Genomic DNA, 25,517 nt, shown 5'->3' on the forward strand with positions numbered 1-25,517 from the left:
TGAATGGGCAGTTTCATTGTGTATTCTCTTCTTTTTTTTTTTCTTTTTTTTTTTCTTACATCGGCAATTTGCACATTACAAAGCCACCCTCTAAGAAAAACAATGAATATATAACTGCAAATTTCTTTAGACACATTTTCATTAGATTAAAATCGAGAGCACAGGGAAGCTAAAAACAACGTGGAACAGAGTGAGCTGGGGGGGGGGAAGGCGGACAGGAGTAAGAGACCTTGAGAAAGAGTGTGGGAGTTTGAATGACTAAGTTAGCAAAGAGTGTAGATAAAACAATGGATGAGAGCGAAACTGATACAAAGATGGCATGAGAAAGAAAGACAAAGATAAGATGACACACCGGGAGGAGAGAAGACGACGGCTGGACGCGAGACGGAGCAGTAGAGCCAGGTCGCTATGTGAGCAGCGCTGCCGTACGCTTTCCGCTACTCGAGCTGTGCACAGTAGAGGATTCGCTATTAACGCAGCATCCAGTGGAGCCGCATTCGTCAGAGACGCTGCTGTTGAAACGCAGCCCATCAGCTCGACAGAGCCGCCGCTGTCTGAACTCTGCTCTGTAATCAGGCTGTGCTGTAGTGCTCTCTACTCCACCTTCTATTTGAGCACTGCTCTGAAATGGAGCTGCGACCGGAGCGCCGCACTGTAATTATTCTGCTCCGTAATCAGACGTTCATGTGAGCACTGCTCTCTAATCGAGCTGCTATTTGAGCAGAGCCCGGTAGAGCAGCTGGGAGCGGGTGCTTTCTTTCTCGTTCTCTAGACAGAACAGCAGATCCCTGAGGTTTACGCGTGTGATGCGTTGGCGGGTGAACTGCCGTGACGCGCCGCCACTCAAACCCGCAGACGAGCTCGCTGAAGACCCGGAACCCTGGGAAAACAAATCACACATGCATGTTGAGAAATTTAAAAATGAGTCAAATGTTTATAGTGATGCTATTGCATTCTGGTACCTTGTTAGATTTTAAATGATGGGACTAAAGCCCAGCATGTGCTTCAAACATTGCAGTGTTTGGTAACATGCGCTTTTCTATTTATAATAAACAATGTGTGACATGACAGACTGTGGGCCACTACTGTCAGTAAAGAAACTGATTACAGGATGTTTAAACTAACACACAATTATTTCCTCGACTTTTCAAAATGACCGCAGATTTGGGCCAAGACGCGTCATGTGACGTCATCACAACACGCATTCAGCCGACGCCCCCTTCGATTCACGTGCGTTGAGAGTGAGTACAGCTAAAAGTTCTCATTTTGTGCAACTGCCATTTTGCCAATTCAAGTAGTTTTCCCGCAAATAACTCGGCCAAAAAATCTGCAGCATTCAAAAAAAATCAAGCATTTTTGGCCGCAACAATCACAAAGAAAGCAACGCAAAATCCTGTACGGTATGATATTAGAATAATATTAAAAGAATGTGAAGATACATGAGCTTGTGAATTTATACTGCCAGAACCCACATGGCCCGCACAGAGCCCTGACTTCAGCGCACTGAATGCCGACTGTGCAGCAGGCCTTCTCAACCAGCATCAGTGCCCGACCTCACTAATGCTTTTCGTGGCTGAATGAGCACACGAATCCCCACAGCCACGCTCCAAAATCTAGTGGAAAACCTTCACGGTAGAGTGGAGGTTATTATAACAGCAAAAGGGAATGGAGTGGGATGTTCAAAAAGCACACGAGTGTGATAGTCAGGTGTCCACAAACTTTTGCCCATACAGTGTATGACGTACTATATTTGATCGTTATGTAGGTTCTAACACAACACTGAGAATCAGATATGTTTATATCCAAAGCGATTTACAACCGAGATGAGATACAATTGAGGAATACGGGTCTTGCTCAAGGACACAACAACAGAGGCAGCTTGGTGCTTCTAGGGTTTGAACTCGTGTCTCTCTCTCGCCCAGATTACCTTCCAATCAATGATCCAAAAGACTTAACCACTGAAACACCAGAGCCAAACATCTATGTGTCGTGCTCCATGGAAACAGGTAGACAAGTGACAGCACTGAATGGATTCACACTGTGGTGGAAAATAATCAACATATTTTTAAAAGTCTCAGTAGTGTTAAATGCGCTTACAAAGCTTGTGTTGTTCAGTATTTAACGAAGCATATGGTCACTCCTTCTGCACTCCTATTGACCAGGTTCATGAATAATATTGTCTACTGAAAGATTTTAAAGCCAAAAACTGACAGAAACTATAAACCGACAAAGACAGCCATGTTTTGTACCTCTGCGTCAGTGCCGAGAGCAGGCGAATCAAGTTTCCTCTTTTTCCTGGGTCCGATAGCAGCCAGCGCTGTCAGGTTGGCATCTCTCTGTCTTATCTGAGCGAGTTCCTGCTGTTGCATCTGTTACACACACACAGACATCAGCTTGATATCACTGTCCACAATACCAACTTTAAACAAACTTGTTAGCAAGTGCAGAAGTGGAGAACACCAACGCACCTCTTTGGCCTTCTGTTTCAACCGCAACTGCTCTGGGTCCTCCTGCCGAGACCGAGACTGCAAAACAGCGTCACAAAACAATTAGCAAGAGTGAAATCACACTCACACACACAACTGTTGAGAGATCAATCAAACCATATGAACCACAACTTCCTCTGGAAGGGAAAAAAAAATTATAACACTTATCCACCAGTAGGTGGTGCTGCAGCCTAATAATTCATACAACAGCTATGAATTCATATAATAATTCATTACACACATACATATATATACACACACACACACACACACACACACACACACCCCCAGTCAAAAGTTTAGACACATTCATTCTTTAATTATCCCCCCCACATTTTAAATAATAATAATAATTATAATAATAATAATAATGTCATCAGAACTCTGAGGAAAGACAAATGGAACTATGGGAATTATGTTGTCACAAAAAATCGAAAATAAATCAAAATTGGGCCTTGGCATTTTCTCAACCAATTTCTTGAGGAATTTCCCTGAGATGCCTTAATCAGTATTAAAGCAGTTCACACCTACGCTGGACACTTATTGGCTGCTTTTCGGAATATTTTGCTCAGAGTCGTCGTTTAAAAATATATTTTTTTGTAAATAAAATGTTAGTTTTCTAATGAAAGAAATGAATAGGTCGGCACGATTACATTTGTGTCTACAACACCGATTTCAAACATTTAACCATACACCTTCCGATCAAAAGGTTTTTAACATCATGAGAAACATTTCAGTCGATTGTCCCCAGACTTTTGACCGGTAGTGTGTGTGTGTGTGTGTGTGTGTGTGTGTGTGTGTGTGTGTGTGTGTGTGTGTGTGTGTGTATTATATATATATATATATATATATATATATATATATATATATATATATATATATATATATATATATATATATATATATATATATATATATATATATAAAAAAACAAAGCCTCCTAGTGTGCTCATGTGCACGTTTGGTTTAGTAGCACATCTGTTGCTCTAGTATTAAACCATGTGTGTGTTGTGTGTGTCGTGTGCACGTCTTACCTTGGCTGCCTTCATTAGAATTTCCCTCTCCTGCTCTTCCTTCTTCTGTTTTTCCAGCTGGTCCAGCTGTTCAAAGAACTTCAGCTGTGCGCGAACATCAGTCATCTGCTCGAACCGTGCATCCTCCTGCGCAACACACAGACAAGCAATACACACGTTAATAATGCAGGAAGCTGTAAATAAACACAGCTGCATATTCATGTTAACATTATTAGCACGTACCAGGTGTATCAAGTCAGCAACAACAACACAACTATAGCTATTCTACATAAAATACATTCAGAAAGAGGTCGTAGGTATACACACCTTATAGTTCATGTTCTTTTGCTGTGCAATGACGGTGACTTTCTCTAAAAGGTTCTGCAGTCTCTGCTGAGTGGCGTGAGACACCAGGTTTACCACCTCGGGACCCAGATCCGTCACTCCAAAACGTTTACCTGCACATGAGTAAGCGGTCACAAGCCTTGACACAATGAAAACGTGAATGAATGACACAAATGGAAAAACCCATGAGGACACAACTCTGGATCAGTGAGATAAAAATAAAGAAGAGCTGGGTATAAAAAGCCGATGGGTATTTAACCTAATAAGATCTACTATTGCACTACTGAATTCTCAATTCTGATTGGTCAGAAAATGCTGTCCAGTGGTAAGGTTTATATTCATGCACTCGTTCTAAAATGTTATCGTTTCTATAGTAACAACAGAGACTTGTATGGTAGATGCCCCAAATAAGCAAATGATTTTTAAAAAATGTGTGTTTAATTGTTTATAGTGTGATGTTTTATGTGTGGCGAGCCTCCAGTGTCTGTGGTTTCTAACCATTAGAAGGCTTTTCTCGTTTCTCTTTACCATAAGTTGTGTTAACTTCACGAGAGAGAAAATAGAGAAGAGACTTGTAAGGGAATGACTATTTTATAGCTGTTCTAATGTACAGTAAGTGATAACAGGAAGTGTCTTGTTTTGCAAACGTTCCACAATTTTAAATGAACTATAAACGGAAATAATTATACGTTGTTGTCTATCCGTCCGTCTTCTGTACCGCTTATCCTGCATAGGGTCGTGGGGGAGCCTGGAGCCTATCCCAGGGAACTCAGGGCACGAGGTGAGAACACCCTGGGTCGGGGGGTACCAACCCGTCGCAGGGCACAAACACACACACACAACCGTTCACAGACTACGGACAATTTTGCTATGCCAACCAGCCTACGATGCACGTTTTTGGAATGGGGAGGAAACCAGAGGACCCCGAGGAAACCCCTGAAGCACGGTGAGAACGTGCAAAATCCGCGCACACAGGCTGGTGGCGCAAATCGAACGCCAAACCCTGGAGGTGTGTGGCAAAGGTGCTAACCACTAATCGAACTGCTGTGAAACAAGAGAATCTCTTTGGAGATTGTGTGTAAGAACCGTATTAAAATGACAGATTAATTAGAACTCCTATGCATTTTAAATGCTCTCGGTGTCCTTTCTATCCGAGTCACTTTGGGTCAGTACTTTTATTATTTTAAATAACAGCTATCCTATGCGTCTGTACAAAGCAGAAACGGCTTCAAATAAAATCCACTCAAACAGTAGGGTCATATCATTCGAAAACGTCATGCAAACTTTGGCTCCTGGGATAAAGCGATAAAGGTGGCATCACGGTGGGCTGAGTGCATTACAACTACCCCAAATAACTTCCACATTTTTAAAGTTGACTGTTTAAATAGCTTTACTGGCTGTCACAGGACACTGGAAATGTGAGACAGACCGATGTCCAGTATCCTGCGCTGCAGTGCGGCTGAGAACAGAAAGGCTTCATCCTTGCATGAGCGAGTCACGGCCCCCACTAACTCGGAGTTGGTGGCCAGGATTCGTGCGCTCTCCTCCGATAGATTCACGCCTGCCATGGAGGCTACATCATTGATATCATCATCATCCCTACAAACACACACACAAACATGTATTCCAATGCAAAATACATTTGAAATGTTCCAATGTTTTACTTGTAGTTACCCAATCTATGTCTATTGGAATGCATTTTCTTAGACTTTGGCTATTGTTATTAGTAGTAATAGTATTTTTATCTAACAAAGTATGTACTCAGAGTGGCATTAGTGAGCAGAAAGCAAACAGGAATTGTAAGAAATGTTACTAAACAAACACGATGTAGATATGTTGGATTTTTGTTCAAACTACTTGATATTCAAATATTTAAATGGATATTAAAACATTAGTTTCGATGCAAATTTGTTTAAGTAACACTCATTCGAATACAATGTCTTGACATACCTAGCACTAAGAACTGTTTTCTAACCAGATATCAAAAACTAATACGGACATCTACTCAGGTGATCCTATTTAAGAGCATTAGTTTATTTTAGTTGCTTAAAGAGAAATCCGAGTAAATTTGAATATGCTGTTTGTTCACCATTTCGTTTACTTATTGCTCCATGTATTTTATTTAATCATTAACTCTCTGAACACACACCACCATGTGAAATTGACTTAATACAGGCCTCTGTGTTGTCACTAAATCGTTTAGCTATTAAAATCAAACTTTTTCTTTTTTTTTTTTTTTTAAAAGATTATTTTTCAAAAATAAGCCAACTCAAATCAGCTTTTCATAGTGGATGTATTGTATATGTTAAACTAAATTTCTGCAAAAATTGCTTGTGATTTATATGGTTAGACTGACCCAATTACACATGTGCACGCACACACGCGCACACGCGCACACACACACACACACACACTAACTTGAACGTCCCCCCAGAGGCATCCTTCAGCTTGTTCTTCTGAGCTGCATTAAAAGCCACGGGGCTGGGAGAGACCTTCGCTCCACTCACCATCCCGGGCTTCACAGCCACTGCATGTGAGACAAACTGGAGGTTATTTCATTGCATCGTTACAGTTCTCATCTCACACGACATTCAATCTCATGCCTACTGCAGCTGCGCACACTCAATTAAACATCAATTAAAATCTAAAATCTATTAAATTGCCACAGAGTGTAAAAGCAAGAATTCTGGACCCTTAAAATGGGGTCACTGGCCAAAGTTTGAGAACCCCTGCCATACCCAAAAACACATTCACACACCTGTGTTAAGCTGTTTGACCTGCACTTGAGGTTGCCCCACTACGATGCGGCTGTGCGGCTGACCCCTGAGCGTTACCATGGGAGTAGCCAGGGTAACCTGGGGGGACTTCACAATCGCACCCTGTTGCTGAGACTGCAACACCTGCACAAACACACAACACACACACACACACACACACACACAACAATTCAGGCCAATCCATTCAATATAACCAATATTTTGCGTACATGGGAACAGATAATGTGTCACATAGCAGCTGAAAATCACACATTGTGAGCTAGATAAGGGCATTAACACAGAGTAATCAATGAGCACATGATTACTATCCGCTTCTAACAATGTTTCTACTACACCAAAATATACAGTTATGTAACAGCTGTGCGGCAAAAACTTTATTTTGTTAAACCTACTTCTCTGCCAGGCAATTATGAATAAATAAGTAATAGACCAGACCCAGAATCTGCTTGGCCCAGATGCCCAGACTACTCATTTACAAATAATAATAATAATAATAATGATAATACTAATAAATAATAAAAACCTGCTGAGAATCAATATCCATAAAAAATAGCTACTAGCCTCAAGTGTCACTGTTGTAAGGGTCCGTTTCTGTATACATGACATACAAGTCACTTTGTGGAAGCAGTGGTTTCTATTTCAACAGTAAATCTTCCATGACAAAATTAGAACCAAGAATAAAAACAACTTGTTCCACACTGTTTATTTCTATCTATTTTTGTTTGTTTAATTATTATATTTTATTAAATCATTAAGACATAGTTCTTCAAAACCAGTGTAATATTAGATCCTCTCCTTTTATAACTTATATAAACTATATTACTTGATGTCTTCTGTTCTTGTGTGTCTCTCATACTAAATTGATTCAGAAATTAAAACAAACTCTAAGATAAAACAAAGGTAACCTGAGTAAACACAAAATACTGTTTTTAAATGATAATGTTATTTACTGAGCAAAAAAGTTATCCAGTACCAACTGGGCCTGTGTGAAAATATATTTGCCCCCAGAGTTACTAATTCCCCAAATCTATGAAACTGCATTCATAATGGAGTTCAGCTGGACTAGACGCAACCAGGACTGATTACTGCAAACCCTGTTCAATCAAATCAACACTTAAATAGAACTTTTTCAACAGCGTGAAGTTGGTTAAAAGGTCTTACCCATTAACACACTATGCCAAAGTTGAAAGAAATTCCAGAAATGAAAAAGGTGACTGAAATACATCAGACTGGGAAGGGTTGCAAAGCGATTTCAAATGCTCTGGGACGCCAAAAGAACCACAGTGAGAGCCATTATCTCCAAATGTAAAAAACTCAGCACAGTAGTGAACCTTCCCAGAAGTGTCTGACCTTCCAAAATTCCTCCAAGAGCACAGTAATGACTCATCCAGCAAGTCACAAAAGAGCCGAGGACAACATCAAAGGAATTACAGGCCTCTCTTGCATCAATAACGGTCACTGTTCATGACTCCACTATCAGAAAGACACTGGGCAAAAATGGCCTCCATGGAAGAGTGGCGAAGTGAAAACCACTGTTAACCCAGAAGAACATTAAGGCTCATCTGAATTTTGTCAACACACACCTTGATGATCCTCAAACATTTTGGGAGAATGTTCTGTGGATTGATGAGTCGAAAGTGGAACTGTGTGGAAGACAGGGGTCCCGTTACATCTGGCATAAACCAAACACTGAATTCCACAAAAAGAACATCATACCTATAGTCAAGCGTGGTGGTGGAAGTGTGATGGTGTGGGGATGCTTGGTGCTTCAGGGCCTGGGCAACTTGCAACAATTGAGGGGAAACATGAACTCTGCTCTCTACCAGAAAATCCTAAAGGAGAATGTCCGGTCTTCAGTCTGTAAGTTGAAACTCAAGCGCAATTGGATTATGCAGCAAGACAATGATCCGACGCATAGGAGTACGTGAAAGACTGATATCCAGTCATTAGAAGCGTTTGGTTGCAGTCATTGCTGCTAAAGGTGGCACAACCAGATCTTAAGTTTAAAGGGGGCAATTAGTTTTTCACATTGATGATAGGTGTTGGATAACTTTTTCGCTTTAATAATGTTATATATATATATATATATATATATATATATATATATATATATATATATATATATATACATACATACATACACACACACACACACATATATATATATACATACATACACACACACAAAAACAGAAGAAATCAAATCTTTTTCCCAGCACTGTATTCCACCACAAATAACCTGGAAATATTTCATTTACTTTCTAGTCTCACTCCTCTTCCTGCACAGATGAATCAGTGGGTAATGAGCCAGTTTAACAAATGGAGTGGTTAAAAAAAAAAAGTAGAAAAATCAGTCAGCCTAAAGATGCCTAAAATCGTGCTAATTATGTGTGAATCAGGGATTATTTCAGCACTGATTTAATAGCAAACAATTATCTGTCAAGTGAAGAAACACAAATGAGGATTTCATTATTATAATATTATTTCATTATATTTTATCTTCACTTTTTTGGGGTAACCAAGTATTTCACTTGAAGAATGTAGTTTTCAGAACTTCCTATAGTAAAAAATGTCAAAATTTCACTATGGGAAAGGTTTTCTCCAGGGCGCGACACATTCATTTGACGCCGCGTTTTAAACGTGACTTTAGATACGCTGAACTGTGCTGCATTACCAGTGAAGCAGGCTGGCTGGTGGTGGCAAGAGAGGGCTGGGTGAGTGTGCGCGGGGCCGTGGCAACTGCAGCAGATGCGATGGTTGCTGCAGTCCCTGCGGAAATCGATGGAGTTGCAGAAGGTACAGATGCAGCAGGAGTTGCGGTAGCAACAGTGGCAGCATTAGCCGTTGTAGTGTTGGTCAGCACCACAGTGGCTGCAGGTCTGGTGGGCTGCAGGCCTTGGCTCTGCTGGATAAAGGCCAGCGAGTCCGGGGTGAGTTTTCTCAGCGCAGGAAGACTCCTCTGCAGAAATACAGAGGAACATGCACACAAACACACACAATTAATGAGGATTAACAACTGAAGAGCAGATTACAGTTCTGGGATAACGAGCTTTAATGAATTATGTAGTGAATTATGCCTACACATATAATACAGAGAACAAATTAGTTCAAGTTCAACTTTACTCTCTGCACTCCTAGAAGATTAAGACTCATGGGAATTTGAGTTTCAGTTCACCTTTAGGAAAGGCACGAGATAAGGCTGGGGTGAAGAGTTAAGCTCCTTGTATAACCTGCTGGTGAAGTCCTCCGCTTCAATCGTCCCTTCCTGCAAACACAAGCAGTGATGAGATTGAATTTACTTGATTTCTTTTGTTTGGGTCTGTATCTCATACTAAATTGTCTCAGAAATCAAAACAAAGTCTAAGAAAAAACAAAGGCAACCTGAGTAAACACAATAACTGCAACCAAACTGCTTCCGATAACTGGAGACCAGTCTTTCACTCACAATAATAAAATATATAAATAAAAGTTGTAAGGTGTGTTTATTCAGGTTGCCTATGTTTTATGTTGTATTTCATTTGAAGAGCTAAAACTATTTAGCACGAGATATACACAAAAAACAGAAGGAATCAGGATGGGGCAAAAACTCTTTCATAGCACTGTAACAACCGTTAAAACACTATTATATTAGCGTGGATTACTCCTACATCAGGCCCTCTTTAGTACTCCTACATCAGGCCCTCTTTAGTACTCCTACATCAGGCCCTCTTTAGTACTCCTACATCAGGCCCTCTTTAGTACTCCTACATCAGGCCCTCTTTAGTACTCCTACATCAGGCCCTCTTTAGTACTCCTACATCAGGCCCTCTTTAGTACTCCTACATCAGGCCCTCTTTAGTACTCCTACATCAGGCCCTCTTTAGTACTCCTACATCAGGCCCTCTTTAGTACTCCTACATCAGGCCCTCTTTAGTACTCCTACATCAGGCCCTCTTTAGTACTAGCGATACTCTGGTCTCCTCCCCAAGTCCAAGGACATGCATGGTAGGATGACTGGCATGTCCATAGTGTCCGTAGTGTATAAATGAGTGTGTGTGTGTGTGTGTGTGTGTGTGTGTGTGTGTGTGTGTGTGTGTGTGTGTGTGTGTGAGAGAGAGAGAGAGAGTGTGCCCTGCGATGGATTGGCACCCCATACAGGGTGTACCCCGCCTTGTGCTCAATACACCCTGGGATAGGCTCCAGGTTCCCCGCAACCATGAAGGGATTATAAGCAGTATAGAAGATGGAAAGATGGATGGATGGAGATATATATATATATATATATATATATATATATATATATATATATATATATATATATATATATATAGAGAGAGAGAGAGAGAGAGAGAGAGAGAGAGAGAGAGATCAGTGTGTATGACCAAGGTGAAGCTCATGCACAAATATTTTGACTTTGAAGCATAAAACTGAAGAAAAAAATGTTTCATAAATTTTGAATCTCTAAATGGAACACATTAGAAAACACTGATCATGTTAACACGTAACCGTGGTCAATACGATCACTCATTAAAACACAGTGGGTCTTTTTCATTACGTGATTGTTTTTATTCCCCTAGTAACTTTTGATAAGGACAGACGTTAAAATCAGACAGAAATACGGATGCAGTGGGAGTCTTAAACTCAGCAAAAGTATTCCGATTCATTCTGAACTGACTGACGTTAGCTTACGTGCTGACAAGCGTACTAAAAGGTTGGGAAAAGTTTGATCGGGTAACGTTAGGGGAAAAAAACATATCACGAGGCGCCGCACCAAAGATGTTGTATTGGGGAAAAAGGTCGCGACAGCTTGAGAGACGTCTGTGGTCTCACTCCAGTGTTTGGGAAATTAGCGGATTTCCGATTCTTGTGAGGTTTAGGGGCCATTCACATTTAGCGCCTAAAAACGTGTGGAAAACACTTGCGCTCCCGTGGTGTCTGCCGTTGCTACGCGACGAGGAAGTTTTAGCACAGGATGGATTTACAGCAAATCCCTAGCAGAAGCTCTGCTACTAGGTTTATTTATGGAGAAGAGAGACAAAAAACGTCATGTTTGGGCACACCCCACCCTTCAATCACTTAGAAAACACGGAGAATTTCACCAACTAATCCAACCGCTCCATGAGATTCAAAACCTATTTCATAGTGGACAAAGAGAAAGGGTGAAGCTGACTGGTGGGTTCTTGTCACATGACCTGCGGTGCACTTGCAGAATTCTGAAAAGTTGGGGTTTTCCAGTTGGGATTGGGATTCCCCCCAAAAAAACTCTTTGGATCTACACGTTTCACATAAACTACATATTGTGATTCAAAACGGCGAATTTCGCCGAAAAGCGACTAGTTTGCAGGTATGTATGGGGAAAACACTGATGAGCAAGCAAAACAAAAGTGCAGCTCAAAACCATCAACTCTACTAATTACCCGTCACCTTACACTTAAACGGTTATATCGAGAGAGAGAGAGAGAGAGAGAGAGAGAGAGAGAGAGAGAGAGAGAGAGAGAGAGGGAAAAAAAAAGACTATCCAGGCTCTACTGCCTTTTTACGTTGTGAGGGAAATTCTCATTTTCACTTTGTAATAAGTTTGTTGTTCATGTTCATCTGAGGATAATGCCTAAGAAGGCCGTGTCATGTCACTGAAATCAGTACAGAATGTTCATCTGCTTACAGAGACACAAACATGTTCTTCTGCACATCTTCCAAGACCCTAAACCAAAGCCTGTTTGAACTGCCTCAAACTGCTTCTTATCGGTACACAGAATTATGTCATGCTCTGCGTTTCATATATATATATATATATATATATATATATATATATATATATATATATATATATATATATATATATATATATATATATATATATATATATATATTAGTGGTTTAGTACAAGGGCTTCAGAGCGCTCTCATTATTCTATCCTGCTTTCCTCTATCCTGTATTAAACATCTTTCTGTAATAAACCTTTTTACCTTCAGAGGACGAGTCTGCGAGTGTTGTCTAATTTCCACGACAACGTGCAATGTGAAGACATCTCATAGACAAAATGTGGACATTGGTGAGGGCTCAAACATAATGTGCTATATTAGAAGCTGTGCTAGAAGAGGATAATTATCAAAAACTTGTTCATTTCACTCATTAGTACATTAAGTTAGCCATCACTCTTTAGCCTTGTCAGGCAACCAAGCTTTTAAATGCTCAGTGGACTAATTAATAAGTGTATGATTTGTCCACCTGTGGGTTCTTAATCATCAACAACCTTACTCTGCAAATACTGACGCTTACTCAAAGTGAGGCTTTATCCAGAAATGAAGTTTTGATCTGAACACACTAGCTTTTTCACACTTGAACACACAGATATATTATATATATATATATATATATATATATATATATATATATATATATATATATATATAAATATATATATAATTTATATATATATATTTATATATATATATATATATATATATAAATTATATATATATTTATATATATATTTATATATATATATATATATATATATATATATATATATATATATATATATATATATATATATATATATATATACACACACACACATATATATACACACACACACACACACACACACACACACACACACACACACCTCCATTCACATACTCACCAGCAAGTTCTTAACCAGATCTTTGACGTTAGCAGCCGTTTGCGATGACTGCTTCGCACTGGTGGCCAGCTTGATCAGCGTGGACAGGAAGTTCTTACACTTCTTCACATTTTCCATCGTCTCCTGCGGTCACAGAGCAAAACAAAGTCAGGACGGACATAACCTTCATTACAACACGTCTTCATAGTAAATAGGAGGAGGTTACTTTAACAACACTAGTCCCATATTTCTGGTATTTTAAGGTGCTTTCGAGTAGGGGATATCAGAGCAAGATTAGAAACACCTTGTATTCACCAGTTGTGCTTGTCACATGTGCACTGCATGAAAATTCTAGTTGCACACAAGGCAAATTTTTATTTTTTTTTAAAAAGAAAGAAAATAAAAGACCTTCTTCTTGCATAGAAATATCCAAGAGTGTACAAACATGTGCAGATGTAAACATGCTTGTCTGTGAGAAAACTCCTGACACCGTGTTGTTTAGGGGTGTTCACGCCCAGGTTCTCACCGTTGCCAAGGTGACGCTGGTCCCCGTAGTGGGAGTTACCATCCTCTGGGCGGTACCCGGCTGCACTGCCAACACAGAGCCCACCGACGCCGGCTGAGAAATTCAGAGACGGAGACAAGAGGGAAAAAGAGCATTTCAGCGTTAAACTCGGAGTCTTTACTCAGAAACTGAACGCAAAAGTCTTTGAAATGAAAGCAGCAGACTGAACCAAGCACTTGGTTAGGTCATAGTTCGTAGTTCTGTTGCTGTGTATTCACGTGCATTCATGTGTATTCACGTGTATGAATGAACATTATTTAGCTGAGGGCAGCTCATCGGATTACAGACTACCTTCAGGAATAGAAACAGTCGCTCAGAAAGGGGGGTAGTTCCCACAGAGTTTCATACTTTTCCATTTTTTTGTACCCCTCTCTGCACTGATTAACAAACTGATGACAGACAAAGAAAAAAAAAAACAGGATGTTTAAACAAGCGGTTAGAGCAGTATACATTAATTATCCCAGCATCAAATTCAAAATAGCGTTATAACCATACCATCCATGGCATTAATCAAAAGTGGTCAGATGAAGCTCCACTACGAAACACAACATCTAGCCATGAACTAATCACGAACGGTTATGAATTAAAAAGGTTCAAATCTATTGTTTCCATTCAGTCATGTTGGTTGCTCGTTTGGAACTTTATACACTTTATGTAACTGGACCTTCACAAATTTTAGTTAAATCGCTAATGGTTGCTGACTAAGATTCGGGTTTTTTTTTTTTTTTTGGTGAAGTCATGTTTGCTGCTCCACGTCATTATGCTGAATCCCTATTTGCCTACGATCCGTCCTAAATACTAGTATCCGAGATTAGAATTGACGTGTCCCAAATCGTTGCATGTTGAAACGAGTATCCCAAAGGTACTCGGATGGTCTACGATTTCCGTTAGATTTTTGAAGTGTGGATCCATGAACACTTTTTCAGCCGATATTGCCAACAACACCTTGCACGTCGGAGCCGTTTGCTTCGCCGAATTCAACCTGCAAACTTGGCGGACCGAGTCCAATGTCGGTGACGCGTCTTCTGTATTCAAGTCTGAGAAATTAAATGTTAAGCACGAACCAAAGTTTGTTATTGTTACGCAAGATTAATGGTTGGATGTTGTGTTAAAATAAATAAATAAAAGAGTACCACGTATATCTTGTAGGGTCAGATGAAGAGACCGTGCAACAACGTTCTCTTCCGTTACATGACGTATTAGTATGTCCCAGACCTTGCATACTCTCTTGCTACACGCTCAAAAGTATGTTCTTTTTCTTCACAAAAGGAGTATAAACGTTTAGTGCATAGTATAAGTAGGCAAATTGGGATGCAGTATTAGACTTCAGTTTGTTACTACTGCATGCACGAGACCTCCTTTCTCAAACACAAGTTTTGTTAGTGTGCACGGACGCGAGTGATCGATAGGTGTATCTAAAATAGTGGTGGGACAATACAAAAAATTATCCTACTTAGCCTTGCCTAACACAATATCGTTAAAAATAAATAATAATAAAAAAAATTACTACTATTTTTTTTATTACTTTTGCTGTTAGCATTAAACGATTAAACTTGCCACAGCTTAGTTGCACCCTAATTACTAAGTACTGGACTGACTCCTCTGTTGTAAAATGTAGCATTCGTATAAGTAATCACTGTAAACATCGTTGAATCACTGTGACAGACAAGTGTTGGGCTCTGTTCACATTAAATACAGGTCTGAACAGGGTTAAATATGAATTGTGAGCACTCTGACCACTTGCAGAAGCCGTCTGCGATGCATGTAGCTACGTTCCGTTTAGAGTGTGAACAGCAATGCATCCTGAAGCTTTCCAGTCCACCAACATTCCCAGGGCTTCAGTTTTGCCATATGCTGATGCACACATCAGGTTGATTTTTTTCGTCCATGGCTTCAATGGTTTCAGCTGCAATAACATCACAATCACTGCCTTTTCCATCCATCCATCTTCCATACTGCTTATCCTACACAGGGTCATGGGGGAGCCTGGAGCCTATCCCAGGGAGCTTGGGGCACTGGACGGGTGCCAACCCATCGCAGGGATTAACTGCATACACGTTTACACACTATGGACAATTTGGAAATGCCCATCAACCTACGACGTATGTCTGGAGTACCTGGAGAAAACCCCAGATACACAGAGAGAATATGCAAACTCCACACGTACAGGGCAGAGGCGGGATCCGAACCTCCAACCCTGGAGGTGCGAGACAACAGTGCTAACCATTAAGTGTGGCTTTTCCAGCCTTACAGAAATACATTTGTGCCAGACGGTAAGATAATGCAAAGAAATTCCAGTCAGACTGATACTATGAAACAAACAGTAAATCTCGTGTGGGTTTGCTCGGTAGTGTGCTGGTGATGTAGCAGTTGTCTTTAGCCCTTGGGGCATTCCTAAATCATATAATCTAAAAAAAATAATAATAATAAAAAAAAAATAAATAAAAAAAAAGGGTCTTTTTTTTGTTGTTGTTTTTTTTTTTAATGAATGTAAAAGTGTAGGCATGATTCTAGATTGGTTGTGGAATTGATGAATGAATAAATAAATAAATAAATAAATGTATTATTCAATATTTTAACAAATGGTTTAATCCTAGAGAGCTCACTAGTTATAAAGATGGAGAAGATCGAGATTACATGCCGGACATATTGTCCTGCTAATGCTGTGAACTGACACTTTGGAAACTTTGATGAAAATAACACCAACTAGCCAATTCGATGCGCTGTCTATTGGAAGAGTTGCAGGTTGAAAGGGTGTTGTGTTTTATGTTTGTGAGTGTGTGTGTTACCTGTACAGGTGGTCTCTGCAGTGTGGGAGCAGTGGTGCTGCTGGTTGTGGGTGATCCCTGCTTGATGATGGTGGTGGGAGTCACTGGTCTGGCCATGATGGTTGCGCCAGGGGTCTGCAGAGAAAACATGGTGGAGAGAAGTGAATATATTTCACACAGAACATCAACTACAAATGGAAAATATTTCAGACTGATTTATTATCATTATTATTTATTCACACTAATCTGAAGCTTTCCAGGTTATATGCCTTATTATGTATAATTCCGGTCGCATTTCTAATAGCGGACTGGTAGTAGAAGCAACACCGTCATGGGTTTGTCCATTCAAAACTTACTCCAGCATGGTCATGATTTAGCCAGTAGCTGCTCTGCATTTCTTCTCTCCCTCTTACTCTCTCTCTCTCGCTCTCTGTCTCTCTTTCTCCCTCTCTCTCTGTCTCTTTCTCTGTCTGTCTGTCTCGCTCACGCTCTCCCTCGGTCTCTTTCTCGGACTCTCTCTCTCTCTCTGTCACTCTCTCTAAGAGGAAAGACCCGTCAGTGACGTGCTATATTGAAAAGAATCACAATACATCACGAGACATTTTGTGATACATGATACAACAAAATGCCAACAAAATCGGGTTTCTACAAAAACAAAACGTACACAAAAATGTAATGAAAGGTTCTTATCATCAGTGTAGCACAATATGAATTATGATTCTGCATGAAATAGCTTTAAAAAAATAAATAAATAAATAAAAATGCCAAAAGAATTATACGAAATCTCATGATATTATCTACAGCTGTGGTCACAAGTTTACATATGCCTTGCAGAATCTGAAAAACGTTAAGAATTTAGAAAATAATAATAATAATAACAATAACAATAAAAATAATAATAATAAGGATCATAAACTTTTTTTAAATTTAGTGCTGCCCTGAATACACTTTCACATAACAGATGTTTACATATAATCTACAAGACATAATAATAACTGAATTTACACAAATGAACCAGTTCAACAGTTTACACACGCTTGATTATTAATACTGCGTGTCGTCACCTGGATGATCCACGACTGTGTTTATGTTTTGTGATGGTTGCTCACGAGTCCCTTGTTTGTCCTGAGCAGTTAAAGTGCCCACTGTTCTTCAGAAAAATCCTCCAGGTCCTGCACATTCTTTACTTTTCCAGCATATTCTGTATATTGACCTCTTTCCAACAGCGACCATATGATGTTGAGATCCATCTTTTCATACTGAGGACGACTGAGGGACCCGTACATGAATATTACAAAAGGTGCAAACATTCACTGATGCTGAAGAAGGCAACACGATACATGAAGTGTAGGGGAGTATAAACTTTTGAACAAGATCATCAGTGTAAATTGTTACTATTTTGTCTTCTGGGAAACATGTAAACGTCTTCTGTAGCTTCTGAAGGGCAGTACTGAATGAAAAAAATAAGATCTTTAAACAAAATGTAAGTTTTTGACCGTTACTGTAGTTTAAAAGCGTGATAAAGCACAGGTGCAGCGCTGGGAGAGACCGAGGTCACGGAGAAGCAGCTTCCTGATGCAACAGAGTGAAATTTACACCACTGCACTGTTGAATTCTCAGCTCTGACTGGTCTGATTGGGTGTTGATTAGTGCTGCAACTAACGATTAAATTGATAATCGGTTAATCTGTCGATTATTTCTTAGATTAATTGGATAAAAAGGGCAATTTTTATTTCCTGTATTTTTTCGAGAGAAAACCTTCTCTCACATTCTGCCCGATGTTGTCCTTCAAACACTGTGCAAATTGAAGGCTATGAAAAAGGTATTAAATGTATCTATGTGGGCTATGCTATACAGTGCGCAAAGGATTTCAAAAAATATATTCACATGATATTTTGAAAACAAAACAAAAAACACAACTGATTGTCCACAAGCTTTAAAGAAGTTAAATCACTATATTAAAAATGCGAACAAAGAAAAAAAAAAAAAAAAACTGAATGTTAACTGTTAAGAGCTTAAATGTTCTGCAGTAACACATGCATTCACTCATCTGAACTTCACTTTATTCTGTAAATGTATAACACGTCTTACATTTATATACAATGACATGTTCCAACCCCATTACAGTTCTCGCTCTCATAAAAACACAATTATTTTCGTTTCTAAACGCAGCATCAAACAACATATTTGATCAAAATGAATAGTTTGTTCAGTTATTGCACTTCCTTTCTATTGCGTGCTGTTTGATTGACGCACATGCGTGGACTCGCGCTCATTCGGTTTAAATTTAATACTCGCTCGCCGTCGGGACGAGTCTTTATGTAAAACAGAAATACCGGTGTGAATGTCCAACACTTACAGATAAGGATATAAAGGTGAAAATGTCATTTCTGCGCTGAAGAAAACATGTCTGGAACACATTAAACAGCACACGCATGGGTCACATCATCTGACGCGACGAGCCGCATTAATACGCTTACACTTAGTTTGTGTGAAGCGTTTAATATAATACATTCTCATGTTTTGTCATGTTTTATCATGCACTTTTCCCACAGCAGTTCAGTCTGTGACCTTCGCTGTTTCTCAGATGTGTTTAACTCACAGAAATGCGTTTTTCACCGTTGTCAAGTGACGTCACTGACGAGGCGGGGTTATCAACAGTGACGTCACTGATCCGACTAATCCATAATGAAACTCGCTGCCGATTATTTTCATCATCCGTTATTATCGAGTTGTTGTTGCAGCGCTAGTGTGGATTCATTTTTCAGCAGGTGTAACATTACATTCCAGCTGAAATTCAAACCACAGATTTCTGTTAACGAGCTCGTTCTAAGGCATTATTGTTCTAGTGTATTGCAGATTTCTGTACGGAGATGTTTACCGAGCGTTTGTGTAAGGAGATACCAGTATCGCTTTGAAACGATCAGAGTTTAAGCTGTAACAGCTGTGTTTTCCGACACAGGAAATTCTATGCACTTTCTCTGTAGCATGACAAACTGCTTTTTTTTTGGTCTTATTAACTTCAAAAAAGAAGGGGGTCGGGGGAAACACCTGTGTATGGCTGTTGTAATACATAAGTGACAACAGGAACTAACTTGATTATCATTAATGTAACTCTGAATGAATAAAAAAAATAGGACGCGTCATTCTAAAAAAAAAAAAAAAGTTTTTTTGTTTTAATTGTTGGCGTTTGTAAAATTTAAGAGAATTTATAAGAGAAATAAATCACTTTAGGAAGTGCTTTTATTGGAAAATATTCGACTCTAGGGGGGTAAACATCTTATAACGCAACCCATTGTGTTTGTTTCCTTGTGTTTACAACAGGGTATCTTACTTTTAATTTAATAAACATACCACAGAAAAAGTGGTATCGGGGAAAACACTCATTTTAAATTGCCTGGATAAACTACTATTGTTGTCATGTAATCTGAGTGCAAAGTTGTAAGCAGACGTGTGTGTGTGTGTGTGTGTGTGTGTGATGTTGTGGTGATGTGGAGGACCTGTGTGGAGGTGACCTGTCCGGGCGTGGTGCTGGCAGGAGTTGCAGCGCGTGTGGCCTGCATGTGAGCCAGCACTTGCTGAGGGATCATGAGCAACTGGCCGGCTTCGCTTCGCACCAGCACCATACCTGAAAAACAACATGCACGTACGCACGCACACGCACGCACACGCACGCACGCACACACACACGGGCTCATAACCAAATCCAAAATATACCTCACAGCCTGAAGCGCAAAAAATTATATTTACAACTATATTAGTCATGTACGCCTCACATCACTGTCAGCTCCTTTAACAGTCACAGTCTCTACTCTGTGTCACTTTGGATAAAACTGTGCGCCAAGTATATGTAAATGCAAAATGAATGAACCTGCTTGTCGAAGAACAAATGACAGCTCTGGTTTGGATGTGAAAAGTGTTTCTCAGCACTCAGCCCAGCTGCTCATTATGCACAGAACGAGTTCTGACTTCTCTCATCATGTTCGATCAATTAATAAAAACAGCCTGTGCGCTCTACTACGCGAACTGGTGAAGGAACACGGTGATGGAAATGGTTGTACTCTTAATTCCGCCCGCTATGGCATGAGAACACGCTTCCCCCGCACAGAGCGCAGTTGGTGGCCTGTACGCTCCCGGCGAGAGCCCATTCGCTCGATGTTCACACGTGGCTCTGGGTTTCAGACGGAAGCTGTTGACGAGAGCGCCCAGATGGCCTTGCGCAAAAACAAAGACCTATCCTGACCAAAACCCGACAGACGACAGATCCGTCAGAACTGCTGCTACATCATACCTTAGAGCTAGAGTTACTACGGTGTCACACTTCGTCACGGACTATCTTACTTACCTTTGACTATTTCAAAATACGGATTTAAATTCATTTCAGTCTTGTGTCTTTCCCCCTCGCAGCCACTCTCTCTTTCAGATTATAATCACAAAGTGATAAATACTGACAATGTTAAGGGATTTTATGGAAATGTCATTCTCAAAAATCGATTTTGTTAAAGATTCTGTCATGTCCTGTGGGAAAAGAGTTTTCACGCTGGTTTTGGTTTTTTTTAATTGTAAAGACACTCCAGGAAGTCCTCACTTTTTTTTTATCATCTTCTGCTTGAACCAACCTGAAACACACACACACACACACACACACAGCTACGCACAGAGACTTTTGTCCTTTCTGAATAAATAGTTCACTTTCACCAGTGGACTGCGTTTTTATTTAAACTACCACACCTTTATACCCATAATGTAATCCAGACTACGTTATCATCCTGTGACGATTTCACACCCTAGCTAGTGCACAGGCAATTTGCACTCAGTATGTCTGTATTTAGGGCACTTTCCCAGACCACGGTCCAGTGAGTAGGTCGTGTTTCCCTTCCTATACAATAACCTCGACCAAAAAATAGAAAAGAACAAAAGAGAGAGAGATCTGCTTTGAATTAATCGCTTCGTGAAGGAGAACACCATGATTTCAGGGAGCTTTTTCTATAAGTATTCTATAATCTATTCGTAAACACTTACTCAATGCCGGCTCTGTTATTAAGGCTCACAGTGCTTAAGACACAGTGCTTTCGCGTGCCACCGCTTATTGTGTCGAATTAAATGAAACAAGACAGTGCTGTGCATAAATAAAGTGCTCACACCGCAGAATACAGCAGTGTGGGCTTTAGTTACAGGTGAAATGACCTCGATCCTTCACCATCATATGGGAGTTTTGGTGTTTAATCATGTACATATAAAACCCGTTTAATTTTAGAGAACACTTTTAGTTACCTAATTATATAGTTCTATATATGTAAAGATTATTCAGTGTTAAATAAGACTTCTTCATGATACATATAGTATAATATTGAGGTTTGTGCAGGTTTGTACAGTGCCAACAAAACAGTAGATCTCTGACAGCTATCATAATGTTTATGGGGAGAGATATGTATCTCTCTCTCACACACACACACACACACACACACACACACATATACATATATATATATATATATATATATATATATATATATATATATATATATATATATTTTTTTTTTTAATTATCCCATTATTTTAATTATTATTATAATTATTTTAATATCCCTAATTCAGGGGGTCTCTAACTTTTTGTAGCCAGGAACACATTTAATTGTAAAATAAATTCCACCAACATCAACTTTTTAATTCCGCAACTTGCCACGAGGTCGAAGTTAACGTTACTTATAGCCTGACTTATTTTGGGGTTACTGATATTTGGATAAAAAGTCACAGTCCCCACTTTGCCCCAGATTCAGTCTGAGACCGTGCACTATTTCTGAAGTTACAGGATATAGTAGACATTTCCATGCACTCCTACAGTGTCCGATTAACGTACCCTAGAGGGCACGTTACACACACGATGTACTTAACATGATGTGTGTAGGGCACGATTTCAGACACGGAGTCGTAAAAGCATACTGCGCGGCCCTACATGACACCGTTTGCCCAAGCAGCTTAAAGAGGGTTTGTGTTTCCTGTACTCTCGCTTGTTGCAAAAGCTGCTCATCACATGACACCCTGGTCCTGGAGTTCCTCTTGTCTGGTACACATCAGTGTTTCATCAACAAAGCTGGAGTGGGAGAGCTAGAGGAGGGGAAAATACTAAAAAGTGCAGGACAAGGGGGTTCTCCAGGAGCAGGTTTGGGAACGTGTTACATGACAAGAGTTTACATTTACAGCATTTGGCAGACGCCCTTATCAGGGCGACTTACATTTATCTCATTTATACAGCTGAGCAAATTGAGGGTTAAGGGCCTGGCCCAAGGGCCCAACAGTGGTAGCTTCTCAGTGCTGGGGCCTAAAACTCCTGACCTTCTGATCAGTAACCCAGAGCCTTTAAGAGCCTGGGGGGCTGTGGATCAGGTGGTAGAGCGGCTTGTCCACTAATCGTAGGGTTGGCGGTTCGATTCTCGGCCCACGTGACTCCACATGCCGAAGTGTCCTCGGGCAAGACACTGAACCCCAATTTGCTCCCGATGGCAAGTTAGCGCCTTGCATGGCAGCTCTGCTACCATTGGTGTGTGTGAATGGGTGAATGAGACACAGTGTAAAGCGCTTTGGATAAAAGCGCTATATAAGTGCAGACCATTTAGCATTTACTTTAACCACTGGGCCATCAGTTAGTTTGAAATAAAATGTGCAGTTTGTGACACCAAGTGAGTGAGAGGTGGAGACGTTTGGACTACCTGGAGGAAGTTGGATGTTGTGGATGCTGGGGTGACCCGGGGTGCTCTGTGGGAGGCGGGGCGCGAGCACCTGTTGCGGCGCGATGGTCCTCACGCCTCCCGCCGCGGCTGCTGTCACCGGAGCCCCGCCTCCTGTCACCGGGGCTCCGCCTCTCACCGCCGTCGTCGCATGCATCAGCCCTGCGCCTTTGGCTGCCCCGGGGGAGACCTGCGGAGATCCGGTATGGGCCGCGCTCTGAATCACGGTCTGCGGTGACTCGGCTTTGATTGGCACCGCCGGACTCACGCTCACGTTGACAGGAGGCTGCGCGTGCGTGAGCGGCGCAGCTGTCAGCACACAGCTGGCGTTACTGTTATTCCCGTTAATGGTTAAAGTCGCGGGTTGCATAGATGACCTGATGGTGGCGGTGGCGGTTCCGCCTGGCGCGCTCGGCGCGTTCACGAAAGACGCCTGGATCACGGTGTTTGAAGTAGAAGATGCAGTCACAAGTCCTTTCGCTATACCGGGCCCGTTGTTGACCACCGGCACGGTAACGTTAACGGGAGCTGAAGCGGTTGTATCGCTCGAGGAGCCGCTCGACGCTGGCGTGCTTTCTGAACGCGGATCCATCGCATCGCCTCCGTCCAAAGTTTGTACTGTTGACGTCCCGAGCTTGACTTCGTGGCCAGGCAAAGTAGTTACCATAGCATTTGGAGACACCGGATCGCGTTAGCCGTGCTCCGCTGAAGTCTCTAGCGAAGCGGCGAGTGTAAATCCGTGTTTTAATTCGCATCCACAGCTAACAGCCGGGACTCAGAAACCGTCCCCTTTTCCCTCCTGTACGTCTGCGAAGTAGGAAACAACCGTGTGAAGAGTGAGGGGAGCGCGGCTCACGATGGAAACGAGGCTCTATCGAGCGCCCTTATCTCTTTAACTCGTGTGGTGAAGAAATATTTTGACCGCGTAGCGCAGTTTAACACACTGCGAGATTACCTGCTTTAAAAACAAGTCTCGTAGCCAATAGCTTCTTTGCTCACAAATGTTAACGTTAGCTAGTTGCATTCCCTCCTATCCCGTAGTTAGCATTGTTCTTTACAACTGCCCGTGCTCTTCCCTCGGAGTTAATGCAATAAAATGTGCTGCGCTCGTTTCTGGCACAACCTGCAATCTCGCTAAAAAGTTTCTTGCCCACTCTTTTAATTAGAGAATCCTCCACCAGCAGGTCGAAGCCTGCCGCCATCTTCGATGTGAACCGTGAGGAGCTCTGGACGAAATGAAACTGCGCATGCGCGCGAAGGCGGAAACGTCATTACGTATAGGTGAAAGCGCTTCCCGATTGGTCGGTGGCCTGCGTTGGAGGCGGGTCATATGGGGAGGGGGAAAAAAAACAAAAAAAAAAAACAGTTAGTTGATTCTGTTTGAGCGCGGTCGGGGATCTCTGAGTGCCGAACTGTCATGGACAAATGGGCCTTCGGAAATGTCGAAAAACACCTTCTATTCGCGCACATTTCTTCCCGTTTTGGTGAATACAGCACTTCAGGGCAGTTAGACGTTTGTCTTAGGGTGTACAATGAATGTTTTGGTAAGTACAGAGTGAGCTGTCGCTGGAACAAGATGGCCTCGTATTTTGGAGTAGCTCCCGACTCATCTCTACCGCCAATACACTCCTAACACAGGGGGCATGCAGGTCTCACATCCATTTACAGCCTAGCTTTTAATCCAAAAACAGCCACAACTGATACATTTACTTCTGAAATTATCAAACTTAATCTATGTTTCTTTATTGAGCATGTATTTGGGATGAAACTGAAAGTTTTACGTCGCCCTGTTACCCTGACATTATTTACTTCTTCCTTGTGTACACACACTTGGGTGCAAATTGTCACCCTTTTGGTTTCTGAGTTAAAAAAAAACAAACAAACCCTGAAATGTACCTTAATTGTACAGTTTACCTACAAATCCCTGTATTATTATTATTATTATTATTGTTGTTGTTTTTTTCCTACTGAAACCTTGTTACAACATAAATATTCCAGTGTTCAAGTTACAAGCTATTTTTATTACCAAGTTCAAACCATGTGAACTAGCTTAGGTCTGCTCAAACTTTTTGCACCCTGGGATCAGTTGAAGTGTAAATTAAATAAATTCCACAAACCCCTCACAGACTACAACTATCGCAATATTAGGCTCATTATTTAAATGTAAACATCAAACTGGTGATTTACTAGAACCGTAGAGCTTTATATTCCTGAACTGTCCACTAACAGAA

General features: G+C 40.8%; 1 protein-coding gene across 2 annotated transcripts; it reads right to left on the reverse strand.

The window, feature by feature from the left end:
• Positions 1–23: 23 nt before the first annotated feature.
• taf4a (TAF4A RNA polymerase II, TATA box binding protein (TBP)-associated factor) lies at positions 24–24,622 on the reverse strand. 2 transcript variants are annotated; one of them, XM_053674039.1, is made up of 16 exons: positions 23,269–24,622; positions 20,059–20,186; positions 16,915–17,124; positions 16,580–16,693; positions 13,752–13,844; positions 13,247–13,369; positions 9,797–9,886; positions 9,296–9,580; positions 6,603–6,744; positions 6,263–6,371; positions 5,274–5,443; positions 3,827–3,957; positions 3,521–3,646; positions 2,469–2,525; positions 2,250–2,369; positions 24–880 (listed from the first exon to the last, which is right to left on the reverse strand). In XM_053674039.1, exons 1-16 carry the CDS (start codon positions 23,951–23,953, stop codon positions 713–715), a joined length of 2,751 nt encoding a protein of 916 aa, XP_053530014.1. In that variant the 5' UTR covers positions 23,954–24,622; the 3' UTR covers positions 24–712. The 2 variants fall into 2 exon arrangements, with proteins under 2 accessions (XP_053530014.1, XP_017306324.1); XM_017450835.3 differs by lacking the exon at positions 16,915–17,124.
• Positions 24,623–25,517: the final 895 nt, after the last annotated feature.

Source organism: Ictalurus punctatus, chromosome 21 (genome assembly GCF_001660625.3).
Source record: "Ictalurus punctatus breed USDA103 chromosome 21, Coco_2.0, whole genome shotgun sequence".
NCBI classification, from domain to species: Eukaryota; Metazoa; Chordata; class Actinopteri; order Siluriformes; family Ictaluridae; genus Ictalurus; species Ictalurus punctatus.

Coding starts and splice junctions, on each gene's coding strand:
- taf4a (XM_053674039.1), bottom strand. CDS start 23,953: ATGGTAACTACTTTGCCTGGCCACGAAGTCAAGCTCGGGACGTCAACA. Junction 16,694..16,914: donor TAAATCATGACCATGCTGGA/GTAAGTTTTGAA, acceptor TTTTCTCTGCAG/ACCCCTGGCGCAACCATCAT. Junction 2,526..3,520: donor TTCTAATGAAGGCAGCCAAG/GTAAGACGTGCA, acceptor GCTGTTTTGCAG/TCTCGGTCTCGGCAGGAGGA.